This window comes from Mirounga leonina, unplaced genomic scaffold, assembly GCF_011800145.1.
Source record: "Mirounga leonina isolate KUSES-001 unplaced genomic scaffold, KU_Mleo_1.0 Mir_239, whole genome shotgun sequence".
In the NCBI taxonomy this organism is placed as follows: Eukaryota; Metazoa; Chordata; class Mammalia; order Carnivora; family Phocidae; genus Mirounga; species Mirounga leonina.
Window position 1 is genome coordinate 3390791 of NW_023270624.1, and position 22915 is coordinate 3413705.

Genomic DNA, 22915 nt, shown 5'->3' on the forward strand with positions numbered 1-22915 from the left:
TTGTCCAGAGAATAGATGAATGAGAGAACAAAACGCTAACAGGGTAACAATGGCCCCAGAAAAGTATACACTAAAACAATCAGAAGAGACCTTCCAGAAAGTGGTCACTTTTCTGTTCTGAGATTTGTTGCTATTCTGTTCTTCGATCTCCTGTTGAGTTTGTAGATGTTCAGAATGGTTTGATCCCTATCTAGCTGAATTCCTGGAGCAGAAGAAGCTTAGGTCTCCTACTCCTCTGTCATCTTTCTCCTCTGATAAATGTATACTTTTAATTAATGATCTTTATCCTTCCAAAGATATTATTCCCATTTAATTCCTATCCAAAGTTAATGGGTTTATTTCCCAGTACTTTCCCAGCTCTGTATGTACCACATATTTAAAAATATCTAAAAAGTAAATAATTTTATATTTATATTTTAAATACTTAATCATCAGTGAGAATGATTTTAATATTTTAAAATCACAGTTCTGCCATGAGAGATGATGGACTCTGAAAAACAAACTGAGGGTTCTAGAGGGGAGGGGAGTGGGGAGGATGGGTTAGCCTGGTGTTGGGTATTAAAGAGGGCATGTTCTGCTTGGAGCACTGGGTGTTATATGCAAATAATGAATCATGGAACACTACATCAAAAACTAATGATGTAATGTATGGTAATTAACATAACATAATAATAAAAACAAGGAAAAAAATCACAGTTCTGTAAATAATTTTTTTCCTGCGAACTGCTTCTTTAAGTCATTACCTATTTCTCATTACATGTTTTTGCTCCAATTTCTTGAAGAAAATAGTAAACAAGGTAGATTGTCAGTTGTCACATTGATTTGCTCTATTACTGTCATTATTCCTTAGGTTTTGCTAGTAGTAGTTCTTACAGATTTTTAAAAAATATGCAATCAAATTTACTTGTATTTTGCCTCATAGCTTTTGAGAATTGCAACTTGTTTTGTGAGATCTAACTAAATCAAAGATTATCAGGAAAATAAAAAAGAGAACAACTGCCATTCTTTCTTGTATAGTAGTTGTGTTTGATTTGAATTTGTTTTTGTGACAGGAATGAGTTAGGGATCCACAGTATCCCCACTCAAATTCCTTGTCAGTGATCCTGTTTTAATTATTATATTTCCATAGTATGTCTGGATGTACATTAAAGGTAGTTTCCTCTCACTAGATTTTTTTTTTTTTTCTTTAGAATTTCCTTGTCTAGTCTCATGGACTTCTTTGTCATTCCCTGTTCATATGACACATAACCTTTATGTAACATACATAAAGACTTTCACATATACCGAATGTCTTTCATATTAAAAAGATCTCAAAACTTACTTGTAAAATAAATAAGGTAGTTTGATTATTACCATTTTTGATGAGAAAGCTATGAGGAAGGTGAAGGAACTTTCCAATATTTCAAAATTGTCTCTTGTTGGTTAAGGGATTGTAACAAGGGAGATTGGAGCTGTAGCCCAAGATATCTCTTCCTCTGCATTGATCTGCAAGAGTTGTGGTTTATGTCCTCAAACATGCTCTCCTTTGATTGTGATTCATTCTTGGAACTTAAGTTTGATAGATGTTTCTGCACATATATGTGAATTATCACCTTAAAGTTTTATTATCTGTTGGATAATGTGATACTTTTTTTCTCAAACACTATATAATGCTTTGAAAGAAAAAAAAAACCCTCTTATTTCTTTTTTTTAAAGATTGTATTTATTTGAGAGAGAGAAAGTGAGTGTGAGAGCATGGGGGAAGGGGCAGAGGGCAAGGGAGAATTGGGCACCCCACTGAGCAGGGAGCCCACACAGGGCTTGATCCTAGGACCCCTGGATCATGACCTGAGCTGAAGGCAGACACTTAACTGACTGAGCCACACAGGCACCCCAAATACTCATTTCTTGAATATCATCCCCAATTGAGAGAAAGAGAGAAAGAAGTGTGGAGGGGTAATTTTATGTGTATATTGCTTTAGTAATATTTTATTTTCTTATCATTATTTATCTACTCAGGTACTTCAAAATCATCTCAAGAACAACAACAAAAAAATAAATGAGGTTTGTCTTTTGGATAAAGAGTTGATAAAGTATTCTACATATAACGGATATTCTCTAAATACTATTAATTGGTTATTCTGGGGCTCCATTTGTGGCCTCTGAGGTTTGAACAGGAGCTTAGCAAGTTGGCTCTTGAGAGGAATCCATGGTTGGACCATAGCAGCATTTCTTTTCCAGTCATTGGAATTAGGATCTGTTCCAGCAGTAAAGGAAGAAGATTCTAAGTTTCATTTCCTGGATTCAAAATCAGCTCTGCTCCTTTCTAGAATATGATAATTTGCTTAACATACATCTGTCTCAGTTTCCTCTTCTGTAAGTCACAGATAAAAAGAATGCCAACTCCATATCCTTGTTGTTGGGGGTTAAATGACTAAATAAGTGTAAAAAGCATAAAATAATGTTTGGGTCATTGTAAGTGTTCTGTTATAATGGATGTTACTATTATTCGTATCAATATTCCTCTTCAGGTTCAGTAGAGATGGGTGGGACCAATGAGAGCACCAAGGGAAATTTCATCCTTTTGGGGTTTTCTGACCATCCCCATCTGGAAAGGATCCTTTTTGTGGTCATCTTGATTGCATATCTCCTGACCCTTGTGGGCAACACCACCATCATCCTGGTGTCCCGGCTGGACCCCCACCTCCATACTCCCATGTACTTCTTCCTCACCCACCTATCCTTCCTGGACCTCAGTTTCACCATCAGCTCCATCCCTCAGCTGCTCTATAACCTGAATGGGCGTGACAAGACCATCAGCTACACAGGCTGTGCCATCCAGCTCTTCCTCTTTCTGGGTCTGGGTTGTGTAGAATGCCTGCTCCTGGCTGTCATGGCGTACGACCGGTTTGTTGCAGTCTACAAACCCCTCCACTACCTGGTGATCATGAATCCACACTTTTGCATGGGCTTGGTGTCAGTGGCCTGGGGCTGTGGGGTAGCCAACTCCTTGGCCATGTCCCCAGTAACCCTGCACTTACCCCGCTGTGGGCACCACAGTGTGGACCACTTCCTGTGTGAAATGCCTGTCCTGATCCGGATGGCCTGTGTCAATACAGCTGCCATCGAGGGTGCTGTCTTTGTCCTGGCAGTGGGCATTGTGTTGTCACCTCTGGTGTTCATCCTGGTGTCCTACAGCTACATTTTGAGGGCCGTGTTACACATTCAGTCATCCTCAGGGAGGCACAAAGCCTTCAACACCTGTGGCTCCCATCTCACAGTGGTCTCCCTTTTCTATGGAAACATCATCTACATGTACATGCGACCTGGAAACAGCTCCTCCCAGGACCAGGGGAAGTTCCTCACCCTCTTCTACAACATTGTCACACCACTCCTGAACCCCCTGATCTACACCCTCAGAAACTAGGAGGTGAAGTGGGCCCTGAGGAGGATGCTGCTGGGTAACAGAGAGGTAGGGAAGGATTAAGAGTGAGTGGGAGATAGGCTTCTCCATCTGTTTGTCAACTCCTTCAGAGATCAGTGATGGCATCTGGAACTGTTAGATCAGACCTGCTCTTAACCTGTCCTTCCAAACTTACATAACTTTTCCTAGACTTCTACAACTGTTTCAGTTACAAATTATGTTTTAATGAGTGAACTGCACAACACATAGCATTCAAAAACCCCCAAATGATCTATAATACAGGTCTGAAGAACGAAGTACGATGAATAGTTATAAAGATTTTTCACAACTTATACCAGAGTGCCAACTAAGAAACTACTTTTCTTAATCAGAATTTTGCCTTTGTTGTTCTTTGTTTTTAATTTATTAACAACTTTCTTGGTCTTTTAGTCAGAATGATCATGAACTGATAACTTCTCTTAGCTAACATCCATCAAACATGGGCTATTTTAACACATTGGGTATTTTCTTTTTTTTTTTTTTTTCAAATGCTCATCCAAAGTCTTTCATCAAGTCATGCTTTTTTCTTTCTTTCTTTTTTTTTTTTCCTACCCTTTGTCCCCAACCTTTAGCATTTCTCCCAAGTCTGGCTTAAATTGTAGGCAAAACAAGAAGTTAACCCATACAAATGACATATGGGTCATTTTAGTCTTAATGCATCATTATTTTTTAGGTATGCTTTTATTTCATTAGTGAGAAAAACCTGATGTTTATTTATCTCCTGCTGTGAGTCAGTTGCTCTTAAATCATCTAATCCTCTAGGCATTTGTCAGAAATCAGCATGATTTTCTTTGTCTTTATTTTACCTATGTGGTACTTGAGGCTTCACATTAAATCACTTGCTCATGAAGAAATGAACCAGAGATTCACTCCAAGTTTTGTCTGACTCCCAATTTCTGCTGTTTCAACTGCTCCACTAATTTTTAAAAAGCAAAAATCCTTAAGCATTTAAGTAGTGTCAAAGCCCTTTAGGTCTAAAGAGCAGGACTTACTGTCATTCCTTGCATAATACAGCACAGTGTAGGAGAGAAAAAGGTTTTCCTGGACCCTTTTCATGTCCTGACTGGGTCTGAAAATTAAAGATGTATTAATTAGAGAAAAACATACAAATTTGTTTAATATAAGTTTACATGACATTGGAGATTTCATAAGGAGATAAAAAACCCTGAAAAATTATTGTTACACTAGATTTGATGAAGAGTGGACAGTGATGGAGAAATACGATAGGACAAGTGGGGGTATAAGCAAAATTAAATAAACTGAGGTAAACCTAGCAAGGCCTGTGTCTTCAGATTCCTCTCATGGTCCCCTCCATCTTGGAAATAAAGATGTTCCTGTCCTCTAGGAATAGGGAGCAATCCCATATGAGGATCTTATGACTTGCTTCAGGGAGATCAGAAAGTCCTTCCCACACATACAATTCAAAAATTCCTTCATCTTAAAATATTCAGTACACCAAAGTGATGCATTTTGAGGTAGTGTGTACTAAACCCCATCAAGGGCTTCTTCCACTTAATGTGCAAATGAATGATCTGTGATCTTGTTAACATGCAGATTCTGATCCAGTAGGTCTTAGGAGGGGCTTGAGAGTCTGCATTTCTGCAAACCTCCCATGGGGTGCTCTTGTTCACAGCTGGTCCTCAGACCATTTTAACAACATAGCATATAGATTACACTCAGCTTTCTTTGCAAGTATTTGGAGGGCAGACACATCCTAGAATATGCTGAGATAAGATGCATAGACCAAGAGGAGATAAGGTGAGGAAGGAATGAGGAAAAAAAACCTGGTTAAGGAATGTCATCATTTTTATTCTCAGTGACTAAGCTTCATAGTCTCTCCTCTTTCACAATGGTCCTCTATCCCCATCTTCCCTTTCTAACCTCCTTATTCCTTCACCTTGCCTTACCTCGAATGGCATCAGCCCCAATGAGATCCTTTAACTGCAGACAATCCAGGGTCTCTTGAAAGAAGGCATACCATGTTTCAAGGTGACCCTGATCTGAATATTCAAAACTGTTGTTTTAAAGGGTAGTGATATCAATGGGTTGATGAGAGTTACCTGTATGACAGGGTTTCCACCAAAGAGATATAAAACTCCACAACACCTCCTTAATATACAGCCTATTGGGCAGTGCTCCCAGGGCTTCTACAAACCCATCTTCATCTTGAAAAGAACTTGCTGGATGCCCTGAGTAGACCTGAGGTACAGCCACATGGGCTCCGAAGTTGCCAGTGTTTCTATTTCTGGAAAAGTGTCACACAGAGAACAAAAGATTTGCATAACTCTAACAAATAAAAGTAGTTCTACAGGCTGTGGTGAGTAGTTTGGTTGTTTCCTCTGTTAAGAGCAAAATCCAATTGAGTGAATTTTAAAGATCTTATTGCTTTATTCAGTGATTCGTAAATTGGGCAGCATTTACTCTAACAGTTGGAAAGGAGCCCCAGAGAGCTCTACAAAATGAAAGGCTGTTATAGGCAGAAGGGAGCAGGAACAGGGAAGTCGTACTAGGCAAAGGTGAACTCATTATTGCAAGGTTGCTTTCCTTATAGGAGATGGCAGAGGTTTCTCAGGCAGACCCTCTAAAGAAGGTTGACCAGGCAATTTCTGGTTGGCCAGTGTAAGATTCCACTTCTGGGAGAACTGAAACTGTAATTAAGTCTCAGTTTGGTGATGTAGGGCTTAATATAAGTGACTCGTTATCTTGTTTTTAACACATCTGATTATCCTGTGACACAGGGTCACCCATAAAGGTAGTTGTGGAATCATGTAAAAGACGCAACTTCCTGGAGCTGAGCCAGAGCAAAGTTGATTTTACCTGAGCCTTGTGCTCCCAGAAAACAGTTACACATAAGAAATTCCTTTACCCTTTCTCCTGTGCCCCATGAGAAGACTAATTGTAAAGAATGGACCTTCTGTAAATGACTCAGATATGTCCCCTGCTCCTCTTCCTCAGACTCAGGACACCCATATTTAGCTTCTAGATAAGTCCCTGGGCCCTTTCCTTTTCTAGGTGATATTCCTTGTATTGAAATAAATTTCTAGGCCCAAGATGGAGCTGCTTTTGCCCAACGTGCCATGTCAGCAAACCCAACTTGAACATTCCTAAAAATATTTCACTTGACCAGAAACCAAGCAGCCAATCCCCAAATGCCAGGCCAACTCAGTTAAAAAGAAACAACAGGCTTCAAATGGAGTCACTTGGGTTAAGCCCATGTCATCAAACCAAGGCTTAATACTTAATCTAACTGCAGTTCATACTTCCCCAGGAATGTAGTCTTTACTGGTCAGTCTGAAATTTTCTGCTCAGCACCAAGGATGTAATCTGCCACAAGACCCTTCCCATTCCCCAAAGAAAAATGAGCTAATCTGTTCTTTCCTTATCCCTTTTCCCTTCTGTCTATAAAAGCCTCCCATTTTGTAGAGCTCCTTGGAGTGCCTTTCCACTTGCTAGGTGGGATGCTGTCTGATTCATTAAGAAGACCAATTAGATATGAAAAATTTATTCCATTGAATTCAAGTTATTTAACAGATTTGGGGCAAAGATGGTGGGATCCAAAGGAAACTTCTCACACTGTTTCCATTTGTGGACAATGAGAAGCACAGGTATGGTGCCTGTGAACCATTCTGAGTTCTCTTTCTTGCCATTTCTGAGTGCTGTAGGTAAGTTCCTCTCAGTTCTGAGCTCTGTTCCTTTTGCATCAAGCTTCCCAAATTAATTGGCTTTCCAGTCAGTTCCCCATGTGTTTGAAATCACTAGTTCCACATTAGGAACTGCTGGATGTTTGGACCACAATTCCCCCATTTGACTGGAACCCCAGCTCTTGCTTCTGTCCCAGATTCCACCTTGGGAACTGCGGGCTGCAGTTCCTCATTTGTTTGGAATCAGTCACTGGTCCTTATTTATTGAGGTCTACTGGTTCAATCTCTTCCCCAGTCCCAAATTCTTTGCTGGGAATTATTGGCTGTGTACACAAGGACTTCTCTTGGTCAGGGTGCAGTAACATCACTTGGTTACTGCTGATATGTTAAGGTGCACATGTTTGTTTATGTATAGATAATGGGTAGCTAAAAGACATGGGATCTAAGAACTATGGTCCTGGATACTATTAATATCTACAAAATGAAAAATTTTAGTAAACTTGCTTTGTTCTCAAGAGGTTGGCTTGGCAACTATCAGGCTGGGGCCCTCAAATATGGTTGGACAGAAACGTGTGTTGCATTATTTGTATCCAGATACAGCTGGACAGAAATGTGGGTTAACCTCCATTTACAACTAAGAGTCCTACTAAACTGCTGCTAGCTCTCAGGGCAATTATAATGGCCATTATGAGGAAAATTCCAATTAGATAAGATTAGTTAAGAAGTGCACTTGAAATAACGGTTCTCAAATTAAACAAAGAAAATGGGATACCTATTCTAACTGGCATGCAAATGCCTCCAAAATGCTTCAAAATTCCAAAATAGACTTCATTACAAATGAAAGATTTATTACAAAAGGCTAACAACAACAAAAAAATAAAATTTGGGGCACCTGGGTGTCTCAGTCAGTTAAGTATCTGCCTTCGGCTCAGGTCATGATCCCAGGGCCCTGGGTTCAAGAGCTCTGCATTGAGCTTCCTGCTCAGTGGGGAGTCTGCTTCTCTCTCTTCCTTGGCCCCTCCCCCCATTTGAGCTCTCTCTCTTTCACTCTCTTTCTCTCTCAAATAAATAAATGAAATCTTAAAAAAAAGAAATCTTTAAAAAATAAAGATGCAAGAGGTACCTAATAAAAAAGATTGTAAAATCGACGTAATTCCTACTGCTCCCTTATTTGAATACTCATCTTACTAATCCTCTGTATGAGTTGTCTTTTCTCTGAAGAGACTACTGGTCTATAAACAGAAGTCTACAAAGTTAATGGCCTTACAGACAACCCCATATCTACCTTTGGAGGGTGGTCTCTGTGAGCACCTTACAGATTTGATGAGACTCTGAAGGATTTTCTGGTAAACTGCTACATTATTACCTCAATCAGCTGAGGGAAACTAAAATTAAAATGAAAACTTTTCCAAATTCTGCTAAATACTGAAGCCATAATTCTCTACTAAAACTCCACTCAGAACCTACAGATGAGGTCCTTGACAAACTGACAAAAAATATCTAAGTATTCTTACAAGTCATCCCTCCCAGATCTTCCTATAGTTTTTCTGGCTAAAAATGGCAAGATATTTAAAAGAAATTTATAAGTGGCTCTTTAGTCAAATATTGGCCAAATTGGAAACTGATATTCAGAGCCTGATAGTAACATTTTTCAGGCCTCTCCCTTAGGCAAACTGAAGGTAGAGTAGTTCAATGGATGGATGTCATTTACGATGCCACGGCAGTTCAACCTTTCTTACAAATCTTTACAAAAGTAGAAATGCAGCTCTAGAGGCAGTTCAAAGTTTACCTATTTCTTTTTATCACTCCTAAAACCTCCCTTATTTATCTCAAAAGTTTTTGTAAATATTGACCTTGGGAAACCAAACTCCTATTTGAAGAACTTGCATTCCTTCTACTTGATTCCTTTAGGAATTCTTATCTAGAGCATCCCCAATTACTAAGACTAAAAAGAAAATAATAATAAAGGGGAAAAGAGGTTAAAAAAATGTTCCACAGCTTCCATAAGATTACTTGTCAGAACTCAACAAATCTTAAGTGGCTTCTCCACAAATATTAGTGATAAAAAGCTTTAGCTACAGAAACTATGAGGATTCTTCATCTGCCTGTATGTTCATGTATGTCTATCTATATGTGTGTTGTAGATGTGTGGCATTTTCTACATCTGGATGATATTGCAAAAAGTAAGTTGTAGAAAAGTGGCATCTAATTGGCTTAAAAATAAACAAGGGGTTATATGAATTAAGTATACCCCAAATTCTCAGAAATATAATAAAAACTAACCCAATGTTTTTCAGGTTCACACAATTTGGGAAAATATTCAATTAGAATTTGTTGGTTTAATTAAAATGGAAATGTCTAGAGTTATCAATATTAAATATAATGTATACATATAGCTTAGTCTATTTCTGTTTATTTGTTAAGTAAGTTTACATCATCTCTGCCAAAAAATTGTCATCAAGAAAAACAACTTACCATGATGAAATTTTCATAAGTAATCAAAACTTAACTGTTGAGAACAAGTAAATAAATGAACATGAAATAAATAAAAGTTTTTAAGTGATTTTTAAAATAGTGTCCTCAATCTTTTTGGTAACCTGAAATCTTAAAGTTTTACCAAGTTAAATTAAATGATGGATGATCATTAAATAGCTAGATCATTTCTAAAAGAATGTAAAACAATGAAGCATTAACTACTGAACCTAGCAGTATCTTCTTTTGATTTTTTATTACAAAGAAGTAAAGATTTTGGGTCTGTTAGTAAATATACTTTATGCTGTGCTGAGAAATTTTCATAAAAAGCCCATGTTTCTAGAAATTACAAAAGTATTTATGTTTGCCAATCTACAGAATGCTAATGTAAAAGACTACTCATAATTGTTCATTCCTTAGTTTCCACTAGCAATTAAAGATCTTTAAGGGTGAAAATTATAATATATGTTATTAAAACTACTAGAAATAATAAAGAAAAAAATAGAGCTGGCTAAGATTGGAATAAATTTAAGTGAATTTAGGTAAATTATTTTTAGTATCAAAAGCATGTTGGGGGGGCATGTAGGTGGCTCTGTCAGTTAACCATCCACTTTTGGCTCAGGTCATGATTCCAGGGTCCTGGGATTGATCTCCGTGTTGGGCTCCATACTCAGCAGGGAGTCTGCTTCTCTCTTTCCCTCTGCCCCTTCTCTCTGCTTGTATTCTCTCTCTCAAATAAATAAATAAATAAAATCTTTAAAAAAGAGAAAGTTGGTTTAAAATTACAGTTCAGTTTCTTTGTGTTAAAAGGACAAAGTTTTCTTAGAATTTTTTCTCTGCTTTTAATGAGGAATTTAAAGATTTTTTTTTTTAATTTTTATTTATTTGAGACAGAGAGAATGAGAGAGAGAGAGAGCACATGAGAGGGGGGAGGGTCAGAGGCAGAAGCAGGCTCCCTGCCGAGCAGAGAGCCCGATGCGGGACTCGATCCAGGGACTCCAGGATCATGACCTGAGCCGAAGGCAGTCGCTTAACCAACTGAGCCACCCAGGCGCCCCTTAATGAGGAATTTAAACAAATATTTTTTTGTTTTCTTTACCTTTTAAATGATCTGCCTAGAATACACATATTTTGTGTTTAGTCAAAATAATTCCCTGCATTATTTTTATCAGGTCTCTGATTTCTTTAGAAAATTGAGTATTCTCTATTATAAAAGCTAGGTATTATTTAACAGTGACCTATGATCCTGTTTGATCAAGTGTTTTAAAACCTTTTGATATTTTGACAGACTTCCCCAAATCAAAATATGAATGGAGTCTTTTTGACCTCAAACAACTTTGAGAATTTTCAGAGGGTCCCTGAAACATTTCCAAAGACCCTCTCTTTCCTTTTTATTTATTTTTTAAAGGACATGTTAAACTAATTAGCCTCATTGATATGTTAAATTATATGGGAAGTGTTGTCAAATAAGAAATAATACTAAGTTGTTTTTATGTTGTATTTGTAGAACTATAAGAGTTCAAGAAATTGTATGAAATTCCTAAAGCTTGATATGTCCTTGTATAATGTTATCAGTCATAAGTCCAGTTACTGTATTAATATGTGGTATGTTACAGAAATAACAAAACTTCCTTGTCAATGTCACTATAATAAATTCTCACTAGATGCCTAACAATGAGCATGTTAAAAAGTTTTTCTTAGTGTTGACAGTTATTGTTTTACTCTGATACTTTGCAAAAGTGTTCCTGTGAAAGTGCTTCATCTTCAAGGACATTCAGGAAAAGGACTCTTCTCATAACGGGAAATCGGAGGGGGAGATGAACCATGAGAGACGATGAACTCTGAGAAACAAACTGAGGGTTCTAGAGGGGAGGGGGAGGGGGGATGGGTTAGCCCGGTGATGGGTATTAAAGAGGGCACATACTGCATGGAGCACCGGGTGTTCTATGAAAACAATGAATTGTGGATCACCACATCAAAAACAATGTATTGTATGGTGATTAACATAACATAATAAAATAAAATTAAAAAAAAAACTGAACTGAGTAAGAATTACCAAAACTAATAGAAATACTTGATTCAAGCAGAATAAAAATTAATCACATAGGACTGAATGAACTGAGGGAAACTTCATAATTTTTATGATTTCTTGTTTGAAACATTGTTGGTTCTTTAATGTTTTGCTTTTCCAGATTTAAGGAAACTATCATCTTAAGCTATGTATGACTTACAACAACTTGGCAAAGTATACATTTTATTTTTTTTATTTTTTATTTTTTTTTAAATATTTTATTTACTTATTTGACAGAGAGAGAGTTAGCGTGAGAAGGAACACAAGCAGGGGGAGCGGGAGAGGGAGAAGCAGGCTCCTCGCTGAGCAGGGAGCCCGATGCGGGGCTTGATCCCAGGACCCTGGGATCATGACCTGAGCCGAAGGCAGACGCTTAAGGTGACATATTACTTTTTCCCTAACTGCTCCCAATAGATTTCAGAAACTCTTTTGAGTATTCTTTTCAGGGCAATATTGTAAGCTATTTTTATAAGTGCAAGGAGAGTTTCCTCTCCTTGTAACAGGATATAATTGACAATATCAGCTATATTGTCAAGGGTTTGCTGGACTGTCATATTTAATAAAGATGTTCATAGACTCAGATATGACCAGTTTTCAGAAACTAAGGTTGACTCTAAGCCAATAAAGCGCCTTGAAAAATGTGCCTGGTAGCTTATTTACAAGTTTTTAGCAAAATAATCTTTTTTTTTAAATGATTTTATTTATTTGCCAGAGAGAGAGAGCACAGGTAGGGGGAGTGGCAGGCAGAGGGAGAAACAGGCTTCCCGCTGAGCAGGGAGGCCAATGCGGGGCTCGATCCCAGGATGCTGGGATCATGACCTAAGCTGAAGGCAGTTGCTTAACCAACTGAGCCACCCAGGCGCCCTTTTAGCAAAATAATCTTAAAAAGAGCTTCAAATGTGTCAATTGCTATTCCTGTTGCACTTATGTAAATAATTAGGCGAAGTTGGAGGCAAAAAAAAAAAAAATTGTACGTGATAATCTTTTAAAAATGTGGGGCAGGGGCGCCTGGGTGGCTCAGTTGGTTGGGCGACTGCCTTCGGCTCAGGTCATGGTCCTGGAGTCCCGGGATCGAGTCCCGCATCGGGCTCCCTGCTCGGCAGGGAGTCTGCTCCTCCCTCTCATGCTCTCTGTCTCTCATTTCTCTCTCTCTCAAATAAATAAATAAAATCTTTAAAAAAAAATGTGGGGCAATTGTAGAAAGAAAAAAAATATATGCTTTTAAATTATTAGATTCTAATCTTGTTATTTGTTTTCGACATTTTGTTACATACCTGTAAACTGGATTGAGTCCTAAATTCTAATTTCCTCAACTCTCCAAACTAGCATTTTCAATTTTCTCTCACTGTTCTGATTTGGAATTGCTAAGAATAAAGACTGCCCTTGAATCTCCTTGGAGGCACTATGCTAGGTCCTCCTCACTACCCTGTTGGAAACCAAACTTTAGGGGCTTGACCCCCAGATATACATCTCACAGTTGAAGAAGGCATTGCATAACATCTGGCCCTATGCTGGAGATCTCCAAATCAAACTGACTAGAAAGAGAAGTAGCTGACATCAATGTAGACTGCTTCCTTCCAAGATGCTGTATCAAAATTTCATGCTCTAAAAAACAAACAAACAAACAAACAAAACCCCACAAATTCCTATTTATATTTCTTTCCTTCACTCTGGCATTGGACTGGAAAGATAATGCCATCTTCTTCCAGGCCATTGCTAATAAGAGTAAACTTTCAGAATGTTGGATTTGTCATAAAAATCTCTGATCTATTTATGATGATAGGGACCCCCTGGGCTAGTTCCCTGCCTCTGGTTAAGAATCCCAAAATTGGGGAATCTTGTGTCCAAGCTCTGTTCTAAGAAAGAGATGCAAGTCAAGGGTAACCAGAATAAAACTACCTGTGTTCTGAGTGACAGATTCAAATGGGAATTTAAGGAGGCATTCAAGATTCAGGTTCACTTTCTGTAACAGGACCATATTTCCCTGGTAAGGAGTAAATGTTAATGAGGTTATGATCAGGAACCTCTTCTTAATTCCTTAAAATATTATGGAATTTATCACTAAGACGATATCTGCCCAATAAAGACTCTTGGATTCTCTGGCCAAAGTTATTTTTGATAAAAGGGTATCCCTTGATAATCTTTTAGTTGAACAAGGTATCTGTGTTTAATTAATACCACCTGCTTAACCCAGATTAAAACTTTAGGGGGCAGTTGAAACTCAATTATGTAAAATCACTGAGCAAGCCACTTAGCGTAAAGAGGTGACTCCAGTATGGTCTTTCTTTGACTTATTGATTTTTATTGGTTTGAGTCTTGGGGACCATGGCTCTGAAGTGAACTCCAAATATTGAAAATTATCCTGCTTATAATAACCATAATAGTCTCTCTGGTGTGTTTTATTCTCTCAAAAATGTTAAATACCTGCTTGCAACTGTTATCCACCAAGCAAATGATCTCTGTAAGACTGGACTGCCAGACAGGAATGAAGAAAATGACCGACTTAAAAAAAGAAAAAAAGTTTACCTGAAACCATGAGCTATGAATATCACAGGGATTAAGCAAAAATGTCATGTCCTATGAATACTAAAAAAGATCAACAAAAACTGCTAGCAATAGCTGAGAATGGTGCTAATGCCTTAAATTTTGATCACATCTCTCAGATAAGCTAAGAATTTGATAAAAAGTGGGGGGATTGTTTAAAAGAAAGAGCAGTCCCAAAATAGAGTCACTTATGCTAAGTCCACAACAGTGAAGCAAATTTTAATACCTAACCAAACTGCAGCTTCAACCATCCCCAGGATGTAGTCTTGACCAGTCAGTCTGGGACTTTCTGGTTGGTAACAGTAAGGTAATCTACCACATGGACACTTTCCATCCCCCATAGGAACGTGAAGTAATCTGCTCTTTCCTTATCCCTTGGGCTTTTCCTTCTGCCTTTCTAGGTTTCTGTCTGCTCTAATAATCAAATTAACATACGATAGGTTAACAAGAGCCAAACAAATTTAATGACATGTGTAGAGGGGCCCCATAAAAATATGAGACCTGAAGACAAATCAGGCAATTGAGGTTTATATGCCAACCTGAACTAAGAAATGGGATGGCACCTGGGGTTTCAAAAGGAAGGAGGGTGATTCACAGGACAGTAAGAAGAGCAGATATTTGGTAAGTAGATGTTTTCCCTGCCATATTGATAGTTCATTCAGATAAAAGTTATCTCTGGTAATAACTCTCTCTCTGATCCAGGCCCTATCTAAATTCATTTATGTAGTTAAGGGAGGGTCTAAAACTACTACAATAGCTGATATTTTTCTAAACTCATAGAACTAATTTTTGTCCCTTTGGGGGTAATATTACCAATGATATCAGATCTGGCAGAAATTAAGACTCTTCTAGATGAGGAAAATTCCCATAATCTTTATAGAAAATTTATAGTATGGAAATTCAATGTTCCCTGAGAGGGAAAATCTTGTATTGTGGAATATTTTCAAAGGGAAAACAATTACAGCAGGGACTCCACTGCTGGCAATCTACAAAATTATGAAGTAAGAGCAGATGATAAAAGTTCTTTCACCTCTGATTTTTGTCTCTTTCTTACCTTTGCATAAGTGTTGATGATCATTCCCACTGAAGATTTTTACTGACTCTACCTCTATCCTGGTCATAGGAAGAACTCTCTAATGTTCTATTGAATCCCAATCAATTTCGTGGAATATTTTACATAAAATTATTAAAGACATTTTCTATCTAAAAATGTATAAATACTTACATAGCTATTTAATCTGTGATTTATGTTTTTTGTTTTTTACATATTACACACACACACACAGATAAAATATACATTCATAATATTGTAGGGGCAAAGGTCAGACTACCCCAAAAAGGCCACTCTGACATGAACATTATTTTGAGTTAAAAGTAACCAAAACCCGGGCGCCTGGGTGGCTCGGTTGGTTAAGCGACTGCCTTCGGCTCAGGTCATGATCCTGGAGTCCCGGAATCGAGTCCCGCATCGGGCTCCCTGCTTGGCGGGGAGTCTGCTTCTCCCTCTCCCGCTCCCCCCTCTCATGTGCTCTCTCATTCTCTCTCTCAAATAAATAAATAAAATCTAAAAAAAGTAACCAAAACCCAGCAGATTCTGGAAAAGCTCTTTTATCTCCCCCGCTCTCAACTACTTGCCTATCCTAGGAAGAGAGCTATTAAGGGAGAATCCTCTTTACATAAAACACCTATCTACATAATAGGGTAACCTTTGTTTTCCAAACACGTTCTCTCACCTAGCTAATGGTCTTCCTCCCCTTTGTATTCCCAGACTCCTATCCTTCTCCTTAGCTCTTAAGCATCTTGTTGCTCACTGCCTTTGGAATTTCCATGTCTATGGGGATTTCCCCTATATACACTATTAACTTGATTTTCTCCTATTAATCTGCCTCCTGTCAATTTGATTCTTAGGCTAGAAAGACCTTAAAAGGGACAGCAATTCTTGGTCCCTGACAATGTATATACACACATATGTGTGTGTACCTGTATTTGCGTATATGTGTGTGTGTGCTTTTAAGATAGAGAAGTTGCTCAGGAAGTGTGTTACAAATAATGTATATATAATCTACACCTATTGACAGTCCTGGAGAAAAACAAGTCATTCATATTGTTTCACGTGATTATTTTGGGAATTTTAGCAGTCCCCCAAACAAGAAATATGCCATACTCTTTGGCTTATTTATTATATATTTTGTATTCAATAACCATAAAACTTATGGCTCAACTGACTCAGTGTATGTTGACATCAAATTTTCCACTTCTTGTGGGCTCATTTATTTTATTTTTTTTAAAGATTTTATTTATTTGAGAGAGAGAGAGAGCATGAGAGAGAGATCACAAGCAGGGGGTAGGAGCAGAGGGAGAAGCCGGCTCCCTGCTCAGCTCAGGACTCTGGGATCATGACCTGAGCTGAAGACAGACACTTAACTGCCTGAGCCACCCAAGCATGTGTGCTCATTTAAATTCTACCTTTGCCACAGCTATTTTTCTAGTTTGAAAAACTAGTTTGTAATTCTTTATTCCAAACATCTGATTACTATAAGCTCTTCCTTCTCAATTCCATCCATCCTTCCCAATTGTTTATTCTAAATACTGCTTGAGGAACATCATCTTTCAAAAAAATCTCTCTTAAAAAAAATCTGTTGAGTTACTACAACTGCATTATTGTAGCTATAATCTTCTCTTTGTCACAGATGTTTACAGCTTTACTCTTTCATTATGATCATTGTCAAAGATCTCATATCCACAAAAGACACAGGCATTTGCAGAAGTAAAATGAGACATAAACTAGGAAGTTGTACTAGTTGTGTTTTGTTCCACAGGATCCTGGAAAATGATATGTCATAATCACTGGATTGATTCTCACCTATCAGACCAATCAACAATCTGTGTTTCCATTGTAGGTATTGCCATTGGGCACCACAACTGCATCTTCCATCTACTGATGCACTCATCATTTGAACAAGTATAGTGAGCACCTACTATGTGCTATTAATTCTTTCAGAGACTAGAGTTATGAAGCAACCTTGATCATTATAACTAGCATGGTGATCTTTAATAGGTATTCTTAAGTTTATATGAGTAATTTATTAACCATCCTTGTGTATCTATAAATTTTGCACTCCTTTCTTAAAGGAGAATAGAAAGGCCCTGCATGTCACAGAACATGAATTAGAACTCTTGCACAACTCTGAAGCATTGGAAGCTGAAAATAGCCAACCCTAAATATATACATAATCAGGAAATGTTACAGACCACTGTACCCCCTCACTGATTAACAGCCTCCATCCCTTTAAAACACTCTTGGCTAGGCAGAAATCACTCATCTGGCTTTTGGGGAAGCATTACCTTCTCCCCAGGTGGCTGGCCTCAAGAATAAAATTCATATTCCTTTTCAATCAACACTCATCTCTTGAGTATTGGCCTTCCGAGTAACAAGCAGCCAAACTTGGGATTTAGTAATAGTTACAACAGCAAATATGACTGCTAAGGTCTTTGCAATTGGATAAAATTGAAAACATACACACGCATATAGATACGCAATATAAATAAGCAAGATAATTATAGATGTAAAACTGCTAGATGAAAGAAATTGGAGTCAGGTATCCCTGTGCAGGTTGCAAAATTTCAAGGGGTGCATTTTTTTATAAGTAAGCTTTATGTCCAATGTGGGGCTTGATCTCATGACCCCGAGATCAAGAGTCACTTGCTCTACTGACCAAGCCAGCCAGGTGCCCAAAGGTTACAAATTTTGAGTATTATTTGTACATGTTTGGTCAGAGTTCCTTTTGGAGACTCATGTGTATAAAACAGTGTGAACTTCTATGTAGAATCTATGACAGATATTTATTTGGGAATTGCTTCTTAAAATATTGGTTAAAACCATCTTGTTAATAAAGCCAAAGGAATCATTATAGGAAGAGCAAATACTGATGTGGGCAGCTGAAGCAAAGACTTCATGAGAGATAAACAAACAAACAAACAAACAAACAAATAAATAAATAAATAAAGGAGGTGACTAAAAGGGGGGTACAGAACCAGCTTACATGACTGAGGAAAATTTCCAAAAGGAAGCAGCATCCATGTGTCCATATGTCAGAAAGTCAGTAAGGAGAGCTCCAAAATTCCCAATGAATCATTTGTGACAATCTCAAAACCCTCTGTCAACAGTTTTAAGAAAGTGTGACAGAAGAAGCCAGATTTCTCTGTGCTGGAGACTTCATAGGAGACAAGACTCTTTTTTTTTTTTTTTAAGATTTTATTTATTTTTTGACAGAGAGAGAGAAAGTGAGAGCAGGAACACAAGCAGGGGATTAGGAAAGGGAGAAGCAGGCTTCCTGCGGATCAGGGAGCCTGATGCGGGGCTCGATCCCAGGACCCTGGGGTCATGACCTGAGCCAAAGGCAGACCCTTAACAACTGAGCCACCCAGGAGCCCCCCCCCCTTTTTTTAAGAAGGAGAGGGAGTTATGAAGGAGTCCAGAATTAGAGATGAAAGGAATGTGCTCTGTCCTAATAAAGTTTTTTTTTCCTAAAGATCTGTTAGTAAGTGCTGTTGAGGCTGAAGTATCTGAGAGCATAATTAAAAATGGAGAGATGCTGGAGTCAATAACATGTCATAGCAAGAAAAGTATTGATAGACATGACTTAATTCACATTTTAGTTCAAATAATAAAAGAAAATAAATAAATCATAACAATAGAAAAACTTAGCTTAAGCTTCTCTCTCCCTTCCATCTGCTATGATGTACTATTGACCAAACCCAATTTGAAATCAGGAGGCACATGGAAGTCTTTGCTTTGTCCATAGAGGTAGAACAAATAGAAGATATCCAGAACAGTCTAGCCATTTTTACTCTCAGCATCCACTCTTTTCCTTTGCCTCAGTAAAAAGTACAAATCCTCAACATCAGGACAGGAGCACATAATGCTTTATGAGTTACTCCTGTAGCAGTCTAAATTACATGGTAATATTCTTACCTGAAATCTAAATATTAGCCAGCACTTACAGAAACAAGCAAAAAACAAACAAGTAAATAGAATAAGCAATGCTTCTCTACTCTCCATTTCTTTAGCTGGTGATGAGGTCAAATGTACTACTTAAGTTTTCATCTCCCAACTCCTATTCCATGTTCCCATCATTCTCTGCCAGTGTCTCAGTGGTGATATGGCTGTAAACATTCATTTCTGCAACATCTGACTCTTTATGGTATTGTTTTTATTTTGCTGCTGATATTTGTCACTGTCCAAGGTCACTGAACCTTAGAGATATTCCTGTGGAATTGTTGGAAACCACAAAGATGTGTGTGTACCAGCAAACTTATGTCCCCTTATAATTAGATCAATTACTCCTTCCAGTTCAGTGACCTCCTTTCTTGTGGTTCAGTGACATGACGAACCAAATAACCAGGAGACACTCTCAATTTTCAATTGAACAGAATCTTGGTTGTTTTTCCTGCTGAAATAATTCCTTCCAAGTAAAACAAATCAATTATACCTGCTGAGCCCAATGATACAGTTGCAGGGACCAAATATATTTCCAAGGAATTATTAAGTGTAAAAAGTGAACAGGATCAATCACAACTCCCCATGAGGACTGTGCAATCTAGCTAAAAGAAAGTCAACACCACATCCTGGCCATTTTTTTAAAAGATTTTATTTATTTATTTGAGAGAGAGAATGAGATAGAGAGCATGAGAGGGAAGAGGGTCAGAGGGAGAAGCAGACTCCCCGCCAAGCAGGGAGCCCAATGCGGGACTCGATCCCAGGACTCCAGGATCATGACCTGAGCCGAAGGCAGTCGCTCAACCAACTGAGCCACCCAGGCGCCCCCATCCTGGCCATTTTTTTAAAGTGTGTTACACATTAGACAAATGGGGCCCAAGCTTTGCAGTGTGGTGTCTCCAAACTGATGATGTAACTGAACTTCAGTAGAGCATTTCACTGCTCTATTAAGCTCACCCCTTGTTGGGGAAATTCATCAAAAAATGTGACCACCAGTTGATCAGTGATCTAGACCCAAGTGATTGAGGATTCTCACCCCCTCCCCTGTCCTTAGAATGTGGGTTCTGCCTGACTTTTCTACTCCCAGAGGCTGTTCCGAGGACAGAGCCTTAAGATAACTTGTTGTTGATAACATCTGCGCAGTATACTTGACTGACCCCTGTTAAGGCCTCTTTATAAACTTCTAAGATTTGGCAGGTGGGTGCAAGGATGCATTCATCTTGCTTGCTGTCTTGCAAGCCTTAAATATAAGTTCCCTTTGCCTATTAAAACTGCCACTTACCAACCTAGAATGGTCTGTCTCTTTTTGATCTCTCCCTGCCCTCTGCATATGGAGTCCAGTTTCATATTACAACTTGGAAACTCCTGAGGGGGTTGCAAACTGACACCCCTTCTAATGTATACCAAGAATTTGAGCCAGTTTCTATGTTTCCTTGGTCATAAAATGTGCCCATTGATGGGAACCAATGTTGAAGGCATATAATTACCTCAGATAAAATAACATGTAGATTTACAGATAATTGAACAAAAGGATATCACCTTGGCAAGTGATGACAAATCAGCATGTGGGTTTTGCAACTATCCTTGTGAAAACAAATCACTATTCCCACCATGATGGAGTCCAGTGTAGTCTCCTGGCCACCAGGTTTTGTCCCTAGGGGAATGATGCTAACCAGGAGCCCTACAGTGACCTTCAGTGTTATCATATAGGACACAAAACAGTTGTAGCAACCAGATGAAGGGTGAGGGGAAGGCCATAAGCACATGACCATCCCCATTCACCAACATCTTGGCTCCTTTCTACCTGTGCCCATAAAACAAGAAGTACAGTGACTGTGGAAAGAGGCTGCCTGACGTCCAAAAAATGGTCTTGCTATTTGAGCTCAGAATCTCTAGTTAGCTTAGTCTTAATAACAATGATAAATGTTTGCACTTTTTTAATCCCCCAATTACAGAAAAGGAAATTGAAACATATTTATGTTGAATAACTTGCTGTATCTAGAAAGGGGGCAGAGCTGGTATTTAAACACAGATTAAAAAAAAAATACTTTGCTGGCTTTCTTTTTTTTTTCTAGTAATGGGTATGAAGAGCTATGATTGAAAAAGATTCTCAGATTCTACTAAGAATGGGAGGATAGTCAGAGGCAGGGACAGGCACATTGTGGTTAGGCATATGTGGTTGTTAGAGACTGAAACCTATGTTTGCATGTAGAGGCCTCTGATATTAGTTGCCTGATCCTGGCATAGTAGGCATAAACTCTCTGGGACACCTAAGGAGTTCTTACAGGATTTGTAAACAAACAAACAACAACAACAAAATCAGAACAACAACAAACCTCCCAAAAAACAAAAACTAAAATCAATAGTCACAGTTGAGTAAACAAGCATTGGGCTTGAGACAACTAAAAGAAAATCGCAATCTTTTGTCTGCATCTTTTGACCTAGATCAGTTCCTAAATAAAGAGAATTAGACTAGAAATGAGGCAAGGTACACTTTCTCAATGAGTCTTCTATAATCCTCCAAGTTTTTGCTGAAAATATTGTTCCTGACTTTATTTAGGGGGACCTCTAACTATATATACATATAAATATGCACTAGAGAAAGGAAAATGCATGTTTTGCCAGGTTAATGTACACCAAATCTGATAAATCATTAATTATTGGCTGCTTATGGACAGATGACAGTTTCAAAAGGCCATATTTAAAAGATAATGTGACATAGTACAGTAGTTATTTTCCCAGCCCAGAAGAAATAATAGAAACGCATAAAATCAGAAACTGATAAAAACTGTGGCTTCCTAGCCCATATTATGATCAAAAGCTAAGCAACTCTGCCTAGTAGAGGATGGGAAAGATTGAATCTTATACCATGGTTGAAACATGTGGTGTGTTGGAAACAAGAGACCTGTAATATCACCACTTCTCTCTGTACCATTTCCAATGCAGATAAAGTCTTATAAGTAACAGTGTATTATCAGCAATGTAAGTAGATAGTGATCCCAATATAACATCTGTCTCACATAGAGTAGTCTTAATTAAAAATATCAATATTTGTCCTTAACATTCTTCATTCTCCAAGCCCCTAATTCCAAGGTCATATAATTATTAATTGATCATAGATATGATAATGAAGTAGAAGGATGTACAAATCAGTCCAGTTTGATACAAAACTCTGAGTATTGGTAGCTCCATAGAGGGACATCAAATAATGTGAGAGATTGTCAAAGCCTTTTTCTTCCCCAAATCATGAAGGGAATATGTCCATATAAGATGACGACAAAATGGAAGGAAAAAAGTGATATCACTTATAAGTAACTTTAATCAAAATTTAACAGTTGTATGAAGGCACACTTTACCATAAAATTTGAAAGTCACTATTTGATAAAGAATTATATCTACAGAGATGCATTGCTTAGTAAATGGAACTCAGAATAAAAATGTCTGATTTTTCCAGAAGCAAAATAAAGTACCTCAGCAAATACACTAATAACATATTTGAATAATGCAACCACATAAGACCAACCACCTTCATATGCAAATTGTGGGATTCAAAGATGAAATATCACAATGGGAGTCCTCTAAATAAAAGGCCAAGCTACACGACTCTCAAGAGGAGGCACTTTGCTAATTGCAAAGTCAAAGAAGAAAAATTGAACTGTTGGGTTAATCAAGAAAATAATGTTTCTTTCAGGAAACATTTAGGAAAAAAAACTTTTTAGACAATACAGGCCTACCTGAAGAACAAA

At 38.0% G+C, this 22915-nt stretch overlaps 1 protein-coding gene across 1 annotated transcript; it reads left to right on the forward strand.

Annotated features, from left to right (window-relative positions):
* The first annotated feature begins 2348 nt into the window (after positions 1-2348).
* On the forward strand, positions 2349-3532 carry LOC118026494 (olfactory receptor 2W3-like). Its single transcript, XM_035029348.1, has one exon. The coding sequence runs from the start codon at positions 2522-2524 to the stop codon at positions 3404-3406; it is 885 nt and encodes a 294-aa protein (XP_034885239.1). The 5' UTR covers positions 2349-2521; the 3' UTR covers positions 3407-3532.
* Positions 3533-22915: the final 19383 nt, after the last annotated feature.

Excerpts from the sequence above, each read along its gene's own strand:
- LOC118026494 (XM_035029348.1), top strand. The coding sequence starts at position 2,522 with ATGGGTGGGACCAATGAGAGCACCAAGGGAAATTTCATCCTTTTGGGG.